The sequence below is a fragment of the Lichenostomus cassidix genome, chromosome 14, assembly GCF_008360975.1.
Source record: "Lichenostomus cassidix isolate B80296 chromosome 14, HeHo_3.0, whole genome shotgun sequence".
In the NCBI taxonomy this organism is placed as follows: domain Eukaryota; kingdom Metazoa; phylum Chordata; class Aves; order Passeriformes; family Meliphagidae; genus Lichenostomus; species Lichenostomus cassidix.
The window spans coordinates 13,560,274-13,573,225 of record NC_139495.1 but is presented as its reverse complement, the minus strand read 5'-3'; the positions used below and the strand labels follow the sequence as shown (position 1 = coordinate 13,573,225).

General features: G+C 59.2%; 1 protein-coding gene across 1 annotated transcript; it reads right to left on the bottom strand.

Moving 5' to 3' along the window:
• Positions 1-4,220: 4,220 nt before the first annotated feature.
• Positions 4,221-12,364, bottom strand: UBALD1 (UBA like domain containing 1). Its single transcript, XM_085075035.1, has 3 exons — positions 12,139-12,364; positions 6,336-6,395; positions 4,221-5,350 (listed from the first exon to the last, which is right to left on the bottom strand). Exons 1-3 carry the CDS (start codon positions 12,244-12,246, stop codon positions 5,030-5,032), a joined length of 489 nt encoding a protein of 162 aa, XP_084931161.1. The 5' UTR covers positions 12,247-12,364; the 3' UTR covers positions 4,221-5,029.
• Between the last annotated feature and the right edge of the window lie 588 nt (positions 12,365-12,952).

The window sequence follows — 12,952 nt, the reverse complement described above, 5'->3', positions numbered from 1 at the left end:
CAGTGGTCTCAGCTGCACTGCAGGGACTAATTAAAAGAGCAGTATTCTAACACAGCCACAGGTGAATTCAGTCACTTCTCACTTGCCCCTCATGCTCCAGAGGTACTTGCTCTGAGATTTATGTGTGTTGGGTTCCATCCTGCCCTGGAAGCTCTGCCTGGAGTCACTCTGGGCTGGAGCACACAGCTCCCAACTTCCCAGGCAGGAACAGCAGCATCCCTTCCAGGCTCCTCTTCTCTCTTCCCTGTGTCACAGTGAGCGGCCAAGTTGCAGGTGACACTGATGCTGCCTCTCAGGCAGGCTGTCCCCACCTCAAGGCAGGATCTTGTGGGAGACATTGCTACAGCACCAAGTTCAAGTTTAGACTCTGAGTGGGAAATGTTGTAGGTAACATCAGAAATTCCTGCCTCGCTCACACATTGTGAGTGTGTTGTGGTGGCCTCATGCCCTCCTGTTTTCTCCACAGGGAGCATGGGGCTGGCCTGCAACAATCCCAGCATTTCCTCATCTCTTGTGAGACTTGGCAGCCCCAAGCCAGTCCCACCTCACATGTTGTGACCTTGGCTTTCAGCACTACCACAGAGCAAAGGGAAAAGGCAACAGCACTTTGCCACAGTGATGAAGTTGAAGCTGAGACACTTGTCCCCTTTGGACATCTTTCACTTCATTTTGGGGGAGCTCCATGGGCACCACTGAGGGCTGGCCAGATGTGACTGATGCTGTGGGTCCCAAAGAAACATCCCCAAGCTCTGGTCTTCTCTGTACAATGGTTTTCTTCTGTTCTTTCCATGTCCCCATGCCTGTGGGGACCTAGAACCAGTGATCAAACCCATGTTCATCATGTCACAGACGTGCAGGAGGAGATGACCACCACCATCTGCTGCCTGAAAACCACTGCTGAGGGCTCCAAGCTGCAACAAATCTCCAGGAGGTGCATGCACAGAGCTGGGCCAGTTACTGGAGAACTCTTTGCAAAAGAGTTGGTCTCCCCAGAGACCTACATAGATGGTATGGGTGCGTGGGGTGACTGAGATGACAGTCTTTCACAAATCCTTATAGAAAATGCACTGAAGGCTCCTAAAGGCTGCCCTGGCTGCAGTGACCTGCCTGGGTGAGCATTTGGCTTCACAAGGTTCTTCTGGCAGGGTCCATGTCACCCTCCCAGCCACTGGAGCAGCCACCTGTCCCTGGGTATCCTGGTGTCCTAGTCACCTCCACTGCTCTTGTCCCTCCTGCAGTGCTAGGAGGATTTTACCCTCTAGACTTTGATGTCCTGGGAGACCCACAGAGCTGGGAATGGGATGGCACTGGGGGTGCTGTCAAGGTTTGGAGTCTCCTACCCCGTCCCAGGGGCTGCCCAGGCTCTCCCCTCCTGGAGCAGAATGGAAAGGCTGATTTCTGTCCTGGTCACTGGTGGAGGTGTGTCAGGAGCTGCACCAGAGCTCTCTCTGTGAGGTGCCCACTGGCGAGGTGCTGCAGGCTCCCATGTGCCAGGCTCCTTTATTGACAATACCTTTTGGCTCCAGCATGGCTGGGGCTCTTCTCTCTCCCCAAAACCTAAGAGGCTGTTTTGTTTCAGAAGCTCTGGCTGGGACCTCAGTCCTGAGGCCATGCAGTGCTGGCCCACAAAGCCCCACACAGGCTGGGCTGACTGCTGGAGCAGCACGAGGCCATGGGAACCTGTGTCAGCCACATGAGAGCTCAGTGCGCACCGGTATCTCTGTTATGCAGGTCACTGTGGCAGGTTGTGCCACCAGACCTTTGCCAGGTGAATGGCAGGGCCACACTCAGCCCATCTGAGTCCCCAGGCCACTGCAGGCCCCTTATCCCTCTGCCATGTCCCTGAAATGGTTGGGGTGGACATGGTCACTGCCCTCTGTGGCACCCCAGTGCTGGCCATGCCCAGCAATGCAAGGGGGTCTCCACAACCATAAATCCAGCTGGGTTTAGGATGTTGCTGTGCTGGGAGCCTACAGGAGCTGGCGCTGCACAGAGCAAAGCTTTAGTGTCTGTTTTCAGCCAGCTTGGGTACCTGGAGGATGTGGCTGCCCACCTGGAGAAGGTGCTGGGTAAGATGAAGCAGCTGCAGGAGGGACGTGCCCAACTGCCCAAGGTCCCAGGAGGTGCTGCCCAAAGGCCTGGGGGCTGCAACCCCACACCGCATGTCACAGGAACACATTGGGGCATCTCTCAGGATATCCTCACTAGCCACTCTCTGGGGCCACCCGTGAACAGACCTCCCTGCCTCACCCAGGTTCTGCAGCCACCCTGGTTCACCCAGAGCCACATGTCTTCCTCAGGGGCTGGATTTTGGCAGGGAGGTGCTGGGCCAGTTGCAGGAGCAGTGCACAAGGCTGCAGGAAGCTGCAGAGCAGCTGTGGGGTGACATGGAGGACACCCAGGTGAGCACAGTCCCCAGGCACAGCTCAGGAGCCACTTTTGCCATGGTTGGTGCCTGAACCAAGCTCAGTACAGGCTTGAAAACTTGGCATATCCCCACTCTGAAGCAGCTCAGCATGCCAGGATTTTGTGGCCATGCCATACTGGAGGAGCTGGGGACAAACAATGGTGGATGGCTCCAAGGAGGCTGAGGGGAGGGCAGGGGAGCACGTGGTGACGCCTGCACGGGATGGTGGAGCACCCAGACATGAACAAGGTGCTGCTGGAGCAGGGCTTGGGTGTTGTGAACAAGCACCGGCACGTGGGGTGGTGGCACTGCTGAGGTCTGTAGTGGATGGCTTTCTCCCTGTGCTCTCTGCTTCTCTACCTGCAGCAATGAAGACTCTCCAGCTCTGCTCCTGGCACACCACAGGGATGTGCTGCATCCTCAAATATTCACGCAGGTGCCTGTCCTGAGAGTCCCCTGGGCCACCGGCCCTGCCACGTGCTGCTGAGCACTCCCCAGGGAGCTGCTGGGGGTGCCATGCCCCACACAAGGCAGCTCGTCCTTGTGCATTGCAGGTACAGGTGACAAAGCCAGGCTCCTGGGGGGCCAGTGCCAAGCTCACTGGTGTCTGGGCTGGCCAGGAGGCTGTGAAATGGCACAGGGGCTGGGGAGGGGCAGGTGCACCAAGGCTGTGCTGCCTGGCTTTAGGGGACTGATGGAGTTGGGGTCACACTGCCCTGGCAGCCACTCATTGCAGTGGGGTAACACCAAAGGCCATAGAGATGCTTCCCCCTCTGTTGCCTCCCCTGTGCAGCCCAAGCTTTTCAGGATGCATGGGGCATCCCCAGCAATTCAGCAACCACAGTTTGATGCTTCCAGTCTGACACTTTTGGACTGTGCCATGTCCCCATCAGCTCTCTGACCAGTCAGATGTCCAAGTCTGGCACTCAATTTTCCAATCCTATGGCTCCTGGTGGTCCCAGGACAGTCACAGACAGGTGTCCCTCCCTACCACCTAGGTCTCTGTGTGGCTTCACCTAGGTTTCATAGGCAGCTGTCTCCTTTCAAGGCTGGGGGCAAATCCCTTCTCTGTGTCCCCTGGGTGGCTCTGTGCTGCACACCCCTGCCTCAGACCATCCCCACTCCCAGCAGGACTCCACGCTGACCTTGATGTGCTCACCACAGCTGGCACAGAAGGTGCACAGCCCTGGCTCACGCCAGAGGCCACCAGCGTGGCCCATTCCACCTCAGTGGGGAAGGACTGAGGGGCACAACTCCAGCACAACTCCAATCAGGGCAGCTCACAAGGGCCAACCCCAGCTCCAGCCCTTGCTCCCAGGCCCTGCCCAGGCCATCCAAGAGGAACCCCGGGTGAAACCATCCCTCCTACAATGTTTATTTTAGCAACACAAATAAGAGATTGAAATTAATTATTGACTGGGCAGTGCAGGGATGCAGGGGCACAGCCTCACTGGGAAAGGGCCTGGCAGGAACAGTGATCTCCAAGGGATCAGGTGAAGAGGGGACAGGAGCCAGGTCACAGCAAGACACCTAGGACCTGTGGGTGTCACAGGGGAGCCCGAGGGTTCAGCAAAGCCCTGTCTGGTAGGCCTCACACCACAGCTGATGTGGCAGAGCTGGGCTGCTGGGGCTGAGCCCTGGATGCACCTGGCCAAACATAGCTGGCAGCCACTTCATAGCTGGAACGGGGTGTTTGTAGCAGCCCCAGCTCGGATGTGCTGAGCCACTGGGAGAGGGGATCCTGAAACACTCCAGGCCCAGGGCAGCCTTGCCTGTGTCCTGGCGCTGCTGCAAACGAAGCAAAGACACCAGGTTCAAAGCAGAAGAGCGTGTATTGCAAGCGGCTGCGGCACATCCGGAGAGACTTCCAGCCGCCGGGAGAAAAGAACAGAGGGGTTAAAAACGATCCCAGTCTCTAGGGTTACACTGTGTCATGCAAAACAGCCCTGGGGCAAACCCCATCCCGGGAGGTTGAGGGGAGGGTGTGCTGGCCCAGCTGGACCACCAGTGCTTACTCCCTGCTCCCCATCTGGGGCTGGGAGAGGGGCCAGACACCTCCCTGAGGGGCAGTGTCCCCCAGCCCTGCTCACCAGCGAGGACGGTGTGTGCAGGGTGGAGGCTATGGTGGTGCAGGAACAGCCCTTGCTCTCTCCACCCCTTAAAAAAACAAGCCTCACGGGGTGTCTGCCCCCCACCCAAGCAGATCAGGGCCAAAGGATGGGGGAAAACACTCAGGCACAACCCACTCTGCCTGGTTGGGGTGCCCAGAGGACCCTGAGGAAGGGACCTCCTCTGTAAATGTCACTGGCATGCAAACTCCGGTGTCCCAAGAGAGGAGGGGGTGCTTCCTCCCCTAGAGTCTGGCAGCGTTGGGGTCCCAGGCAGAGGCCGGCACCGGTCCCACGCAGCCTCCCGCTGTCTCTGGGGAGCTCCATTCAGCTCGAGAACAAGTAAAAACTACTTCAAACCAAACCCATGCAAGGCAGCTATTTGCTCATGTGTCTCTGCAGCTGCCAGACGCCCTGGCAGCAGAGTTCCTCTCCTCTTTGGGGAGGGGGGGAGAAAAAATATATATATATTTATACGCAGGGGTCCCCGCTGCGTCCGCTCTCCACCGCAGCCTCATCTCTCTGCCTCCATGGTCACGTTGGCCTTCTGTTCTGCGCTGGCCTGCTGGGAGACGGCGGCTGGCCAGCCTGCAGGCTGCACCGGCGCGGCCGGAGTCCACATGCTCTGCTGCTGCCCTGGCGGCGAAGCCGTGGGCCAGGCGGGGTTGAAGGCCCCGTGCTGGGGCAGTGGCGGGGCCGGGGGCGGCGGGGAGGTCGCCATGGAGGCCACGGGGCTACTGCTGTTGAAGCTTTCGGAAGCCTTGAGGCGAGAGAACATGGTGAGGGCGTCGGGGAAGTTGGGCGGTGTGGCCGGCGTGTTGGCGGGAGTGCACATCTGTGGGAAGGAGACATGGGGTCAGGGGGTTCTCCACCTTCTGCCTCCCACCAAGGCGTGGCCAAGACCCCTCTGCCCCCCCTGCTGTGGCACATGGAGCCCCCAGACCTGTGCTCTGCTGACTATGCTGTCCACGAGCAGCTCTGAAGGTGCATGCTGTAGTAAGAGCTCCTGGCAGAGGGCCCAGACAGGATCCCCTCTGCTCCACAACCCACTGGTGCCACCCTGGGCCTGCAGTTTTCTGGCTCTGTGGGCACAAGGCTCAGGCTCAGCTCCCAGCCACCAGGAGACTGGGCACACTCCGACCCTGCCAGGCACTTGCTCTGCATGCCCCAAATCCCCAATTGTCTCGAGGAGTCAAACGAGGCCACAGCAGCCAGTAAATCCCTAAGACACATCTGCCCAAGCAGATTATGGACTGCCAGGGCACAAGAGTTAAGGGACTGAGTCTGGGGACAGCTGGAAGAGAGCAGAGGCAGGCAGCACCCACGTGTGGGTGTTTACACACTTCCAGACGCTCTGCATGCCACACCAGAGCCACACTCTGGCAACGCTCTGGGGATTTGCTCACTCCAACGAGCACACAAGGACTTGTGTGCATGGCTGCTGCAGGACAGGAAGCACCACGTATCTGTGAATGTGTTTACACAGGTCAGTGGTTCAGGCTCCTCCAGGCTCTCTCTGCCATGCTGGGGCTAGTATAACCACTGGCTTAAAACGTTCTCCATCAGACCATCCTTCCTGGAGGAGCAGCCCCAAACCATCTGCAGGGCTCTGCTGTCCCACTGCATAGGACAGGCTACACCACCAGCTGCTCTCCAGGAAAACCGTCCTTGGCAGGCAGCTCTGGCAGTGCCCAGCCAGACCTCCCTGCCTGCACTCCTGGAGTTGGGAAGCAGCACGCTGGACATGAGCACCAGCCTGAAGCGCCCGCCAGCTGGTGCTGTGCCCCGGGAGAGTGCTGGGGAGCTGGGAAAGCACTTACCATCTGATGGTGGTGGCTGTAGGGGATGTTTGTTTCTTGGAAAAATGCACTGAGAGCAGTCTGAAAGGAAGAAAAAAAAAAGAAAGATGATGTTACCACCAGCATCCAAACTGGGCACCCATCTCATCCCTGCACACACTACTAGACCCCAAAGATGATGCAAACCAGGCCCTGGGGGGCCTTGAGGACACAGCTGCTCCCTGTCCCCAAGCAGGGACCTGTGCCTGCCATCTGCTCACACCAGGACAGGTGGTAACCATGTGTATTTGGGACCCCCATCCTTGCCAGAAGCAGCTACTGCTGAGGCAGAGCCCAGCAGGTGTTTCACAACTCACAACGATGCTCTGCAACCACCGTGTCCTGGGAAACAAAGGAAACCAAATCCAACCCCAGCAGGAGCCTGTTAAAGGCATGTACTCAACAGAACAAGACCACAGTCCCCATATTCTCACCAGGAGATCTCCAGGGCAGGGGTTGCAGCAGGTGCCCACCTCATATGCCAGAACATTTCCAATTCAGTTGCAGACAGAACACAGTGATGACTGACATTGTTTTCTAGCTTCCCAGTTAAACTCAGTAATAGTCTGGTAAATATGTCACACGCCACAGGCATGTGAGAGGACAAGAAAGATTGCAGGGAGGGAAGGCCAGGGGAACAGGATGGTCAGGAGGGCAGACACCCAGCCCAGGTCTAGGAGAAGCAGAGACAGCAGGAGGTTTGAGGGTGCACAGCACTGAGCTGATGCAGGAACAGTGAAAAGTTCTTTTACTCAGAGGGTGGTGAGGCTCTGGCACAGGGTACCCAGAGAAGATGTGGCTGCCCCATTCCTGAAGTGTCCAAGGCCAATTTGGATGGGACTTGGAGCAACCTGGGAGAGCGGAAGGTGTCCCTGGCCATGGCAGGGGGTGGAAGGAGATGACCTTCACAGTCTCTCCCAAACCATTATGTGATTCCATGACTCCTGTCCTGAGCCAGGCTTCAACTGAGTCACGGCTAGAAAACAACATTTTGATTCAGTTGCAGATGAGACTTGATGGAAATGTTAGAGAACTGGCCTGGATTCACTTCTGATTGAAGGAAAAGCCCCCTTCAATCCCATCCAGGCCTCTCTCCAGGGCCTGCAGATCTCCGCTCTGAGGTGTGAGGTGCAGGGCTGTGGCCAGATGCTGTCACACTACCCAAGACTTTGCTCCCTTCCCAAAAGCCAGGGATTGGGGTTACCCTAGTTCCTGGGGAAAAAAAGACAGAAAAGCCCAGAAAAAGCCCTGGGAGGTTGCACCAAACCCTGCCCAACTGCAGCAGCCACAATCCTGCCACCATACACACTCCTCATCCCAGTGTCCACATGCTCCTGTGTCATCTCCAAGGCCAGCATGAATGACAGCAAATCAACTCAGCTCATTGATCTGATGGGAAAACTAATTTTGCCCCAAACATCCAGACTGGCAGGCCCTGAGAAGGCGAAGGGGTTTATGGTTTCCTGGCTAAACAGCAGAAAAATATTGGCACGACCAGGTGGCAGCCAGAGCAATGCCTGCAAACAATGATCCAGAGCTGGGTGGGGGAAGCAATTCCTGCTGCAGAGTCTGGCAGCTCCCAGACCTCGGGGGGAGTGTGCAATAGCTAGGCTGGCAAGGCTCTTCCCTGCAATAGCTGCATTTAATAACACAGCACCTGAACTCTGCACCCAGCCACGATGCGAGCTCAGAGCCCTCAGCTCCTGCAGGCAGGACCCGCCGAATCCCAGCGACGGCCATGCAGCAGGAACAGGGTCTGTGGCCCTGGAGAGAGCTCTGGAGAGGACAGCACAGGGCTTTGAATTAAGGGAACGTCCGTCAGAGACACAGACACTTCTGAGGCAGTGACAACCCCCCAGCATGCTACCCTTCGTCCTGGGAGAGGTCCGACGTCAACACCCACAGGCCCTATCGCTGACAGATCGTGATAAGAAAGGGGGTAACAGCAAATGGGAAGCACAGGCAGAGGTGTGGGTGCAGCCAGATACCATAAGCTGATTAAATCTGCTCTGTGCTCCTGTTTTCCAAGTGGCCTCGTATCTGGGACTGTGCCACTGGCAGACAGGGGCAAAGAAGGTCCCTGCTGTCCCCCTGAGCTGCCCACCGATCCCTGCCAGCGCTGGGATGAAAGCTGTGACTGGGCAGAGGAAGCACTCTGCCAGTGCAGGCCCCTCTGCCTAAAACAGTGTCTCCTCCCTTCCATCTGCTCCTTTCCAAGGGTGGCAGAAACAACCCCTGCAACCAGCACAAAGCCCACAGCTCACAGGGAATGGCTGTCACCTCCCAAGGGACCTGCAGAGCCCCAGCCCGGCAGGCGAGGGGCCCACACTCCCCTTGGTGCCACGAGGGGCCAGGGACACACACGTAACCAAAGCTGCTGATGCCACCTGGTCTCCAGACAGCGTGACAAGTGCCACGGTGCAACAGCAAAGCCAATTAAAGCTCTTCTGCTGGAGGAGCCCAAGCCCAGCTCAGCTCTGACCCTGCACCAAAAGCCCCAAAGCCTGTGTCACCCTGGTGAGTGGGAGCAAGGCAGCCCCACACCCCTAGCTTGGCCATGCTCAGCAGGTGACCAGGCCACTGTGCCCCCTCCCAGGATGCAAACCCAGGAGCTTTGCAGGGAATGGATCATACAGGGACCCTGCTAGCATGCCAAGAGGTGCCTGTGGTGACCCAGTCAAAGAGAAGGTGGCTGGAGTTGTGAGCCCTGCAGGGCACCAGGCAGTGGGGACAGCCCTGGGGGCACCCTGTCCTTGAGCCACAAAGGAAGGGGCTTCGTGAAACATAAATATGTAAGAGGAAGTGAAATCCAGCCATGGACACAGAGAGTGAAGCCAGACACCTGCTCCTCCTCTTGTTCCCCGCACACAACCTCTCTACACTGAATGGAGGCTCTTAGCACCAGGAAAAGGAAGGAATGGGTGGGTTTTTTTTTTTAAAGCAGTTTCTTCTTATCCTTCCCAAGGAGCCCCAAGGGCAATGAGCACATAACAAAGCTGAATAATACCATTCTACCTCAGAAGGAGCCTGATCCACTGCCCAGACCCATATGAGACTCTGCAAACTCTGAAATGTCTGCCTGGTAACCTGCTGGGTTCTAGCCATGGAGGAGGCACCTGCTGCTCTGCCTGGCTTCTCCAAAAAAGCCAGGGCCTGAGGGCTGAGTGCCAGCCTTCACCCAGAGACATTCCAAGTTACTTTCTCGGGCCTGTAAACCTCCCCCTGGGATCAGCCATGGCACTGCTCCAGCTGCTGGAGGGTTGGGCTGGCAGTGCCATTCTGGCTGGCACCCATGGCAGCCATCCCTGGAAGCATGGAAGGGCCCACAGAGCTGCAAGAGCTGCAGACTAAACCAGGCACAACAGGAGAAAGCCTGCCCAGGGTCCCTAGGAAACAGGAGTGGAGTCACAGTGAGCGGGAGAGGCAATCCACACCCTACCCATGAACTGCCCCATTCCCCAGGGATAGATGGGATGAAAAAAAAAGGCTCCCTGGTCATCCCCCCGAGTACGGGTCAGGCTCTGATCAGTTTGCACCACATCCAAGGTGGCTGTATCCCAAATGTTTTCCTGACCTCCCACCCTGCTCATTGTCCTGAATCATGTTCCTTCCACCCCACACAATATCCATGTCTACCAGGGCTGGAAAGACACACACAGAGCAAACCCCCTCTGCAGTCCCCACTTCATCTTCCTACACACAATAGCCCCTGAGCAGCCACAGAGCAAACCCCCTCTGCAGTCCCCACTTCATCTTCCTACACACAATGGCCCCTGAGCAGCCACACTCAAAGCAGCCCCAGCCCAGGGAAGTGGTCCCAAAACACCAGCATCCCAAAGCTGTGTTTCACAGCAACCTCCCTCTCCCTCCTGCCAGTGACCAACACCCCAGAGGCTATCACAGGGACAAGTGAGACACTTGTCCATGTAGGAAAGGTCCTGGGCAGGGCAGATGGATGCCTGGAGTACCCTGGCCAGGATAAAGGCACAAAGCTGGGACAACCCAACTCCTGCTGTATGTCACTGGGCCACTGAGCTCACCTGGTTCCCCTGTGCAGAACACGTCTCCCTATAATGGCCTGAGGCAGGAGCAGAATCCTCAGGTACAAGTGGCTGATCCAAATCACACCGTGCCCCTGAAGCAGCGCTTTGACTCCAAGGAGACAGCTAATTTATGCTGCCTTCCCTCGTTCTGAATTTGCCTGAACTCCCCTGATTTATACTCACTGCAGATGCAGACCAGCCAGCAAACGGGTGCTGCACTGGAATAACAAAAGCCTCGGGAGTATCCCAGGCAAAATGTGAGAGCAGGCTGGAGTGGTCGGGAGGTGATCCCTCCCCAGCGTGGCTCCCAGAAGGAGCCGTGCCCAGCGGCCATTTTGCAAAGGGAATTATCTGACCGTTGCACCAAAAGTGAGTGGGAACATGGTAACGGCAGCGTTTGTTTACAGCCCAGCTTCCTCTGAGTCATGTGAGTGCCCAGCCGGCAGGAGACGGCTGTTTGTACTTGTGCAGCTCGCCAAACGGTGGCAAAGTTCTGCAAAAAAGCCTTTTGAAAGACAAGTTAAAACTTCTGTCATCCCTCCCCAGCTCTTTTGCTACACGCACGGAGGTGGTGGAAGAAGATCCCGCTTGTCCCAGAGGGCCACTGTCAGGCTGTGTTAGTAAACAAACGCCGGAGCACGTTACACATGCAACACATCCCACGCCAGCGGTGCTCCCGTCTACCGGGCACGGCGGTGGGGATCGCCAGCCCGGCCTTCCGCATATCCCTGCAATCCCACCCCGCGCTCCCCCGGCCAGGCACGGCTTGGCTTGGCATGTCTCCTGGCCTCTGATGGAGCATCTGGGAATGCTGTGAGCGCACGGCGCTGGACGGCGCCCGTGCCTGGTCCATCCGGCCGCTGTTCCGTTACGGAACAAGCCCGGGACAACCCGGCCAGCGGCGCCCGCTCCGCCCGGACGGGAGGAGAGGTGCTCCAACCACCGGGGTGGTACAAACTGAGCCTCCGGCTCCGCGGCCTGACTCAGACCTGCTCCCGCAGCACAGCACAGACACTTCAATTACCGAGGTGCCATTAGCGTCAAATCCATCAGCTCCAGCCTAGGGAGCTGCAAGAAGGAAAGGAAAAATCCTATTTAGAAAGCAATTTTCTGGCGACAGCCACCGCACTCTTCTTTGCTCCCTGCACTTCAGCTCCGGGGATCTCCGGAGGAGCTGAGCACCCTGAAAGGCACCGGGGAGCTCCCCCGGCACCCCCCGCCCCACGCGCGGCGTTAACCCCTGTCAATGTCACGGAGTGTGCCGCCCGCGAGCGAGAGGAAAAGGCGTCCGGAGCCAGAAAAGCTTTGACCTACAAAGTCTCCTCTCCCACGGCTGCCCGAGGACTCAAACTCTCCGGGGCAGGGCCGTGGGAAAGGCTGCGCTGGGGTTTTCCAGCCCACGGCCACGCGGGAGGGCTGGGGCGGGGGCGGGGGGGGAACCGGAGGGAGGTTCGGCGGCTTCGGCGTCCCCAGCCCGCTCGCGGTCCGGCGTGGGGCCCCGGGCTCCTCTCCGCGCACCCCCCGCGCAACGTGGCCTCCCGATCCCCCGCCCCGCGTGGCGCCCACGCTCCCTCGGGCACCCCCGGGGTCCGGCCCGCGCCCCGCCGCCGCCGCGCGTGTGGGCGGGCGGGGGAGCAGCGGTGTGTCCGCAGGGCCGGGCACCGATCCGCGCTACCCGAACCCACCCTGGATACCCCCACGCGGGAACCCGCCCGGGGCCGGTACCGGGGCGGCGGCCTCACCTCGAACTGCCAGTGGGCCGCCTGCAGCAGCTGCTTGGCCTGGTCGGCGGCACATCCGGCCGCCAGCACGAACTGGTTGATCATCACCTGGTGCTTGAGCTCGTCCATGGCCCCGACCCCGGCCCCCGCCGCCCTCAGGGCGCCGCCAGCACGGCGGGGCCGGCGGCTCACGCCAATGTTTACCGGGCACTGACTCACGGCGCCCGCCCAGCCCCGCCCACGGCCGCCCGGGGCGGGGCAGCGCGGCCCGACCCGCGCGGCGCCGCTGGGACTTGTAGTTCTCGCCCACCCTGCCTCCGCGCCGCTGTGCCCCCGCCCGGACCACAACTCCCAGAAGGCGCCGCTATGTTTGCGGAGCGGTCGGCGCGCGTTGAGTGACGCGTGAGGCTGGCCAACCGCCTCCCTAGGCTTGGTAGTACCTGACCGTATATGGTCAACAACGGCGCGGCCCCCAATGGGAGGGCAGCGGGGGCGGGCCGCGCGCGGGGCGGGAAGGGGGCGGGGCCTCACGGTCACGTGGGCGCGGGCGGTGTTTACAGTCGGCCGCGTGCGGTTTCCTGTTGACGTGAGGGAGCGGCGGGCCGGGCCGGGCCGGGCCGGGCGGAGCGGGGCTAGCACTGCCCTTCGGCAGCATGTAACCCCCGCAGGCCCTGCAGTGCCCCCCACTAAGCCCCCCCCCCCCCCCTCAGCCTACGGGGATTTGCTGGAGACCCCTTGGCTTGCAGCTGCCACACAGCTCCGCGGCCCAGGGGGAGGTGAAATAGCAGCGCCTTGGCCCCCACGCCCTCCATCAGCTCTAACAAACCATAGGGGG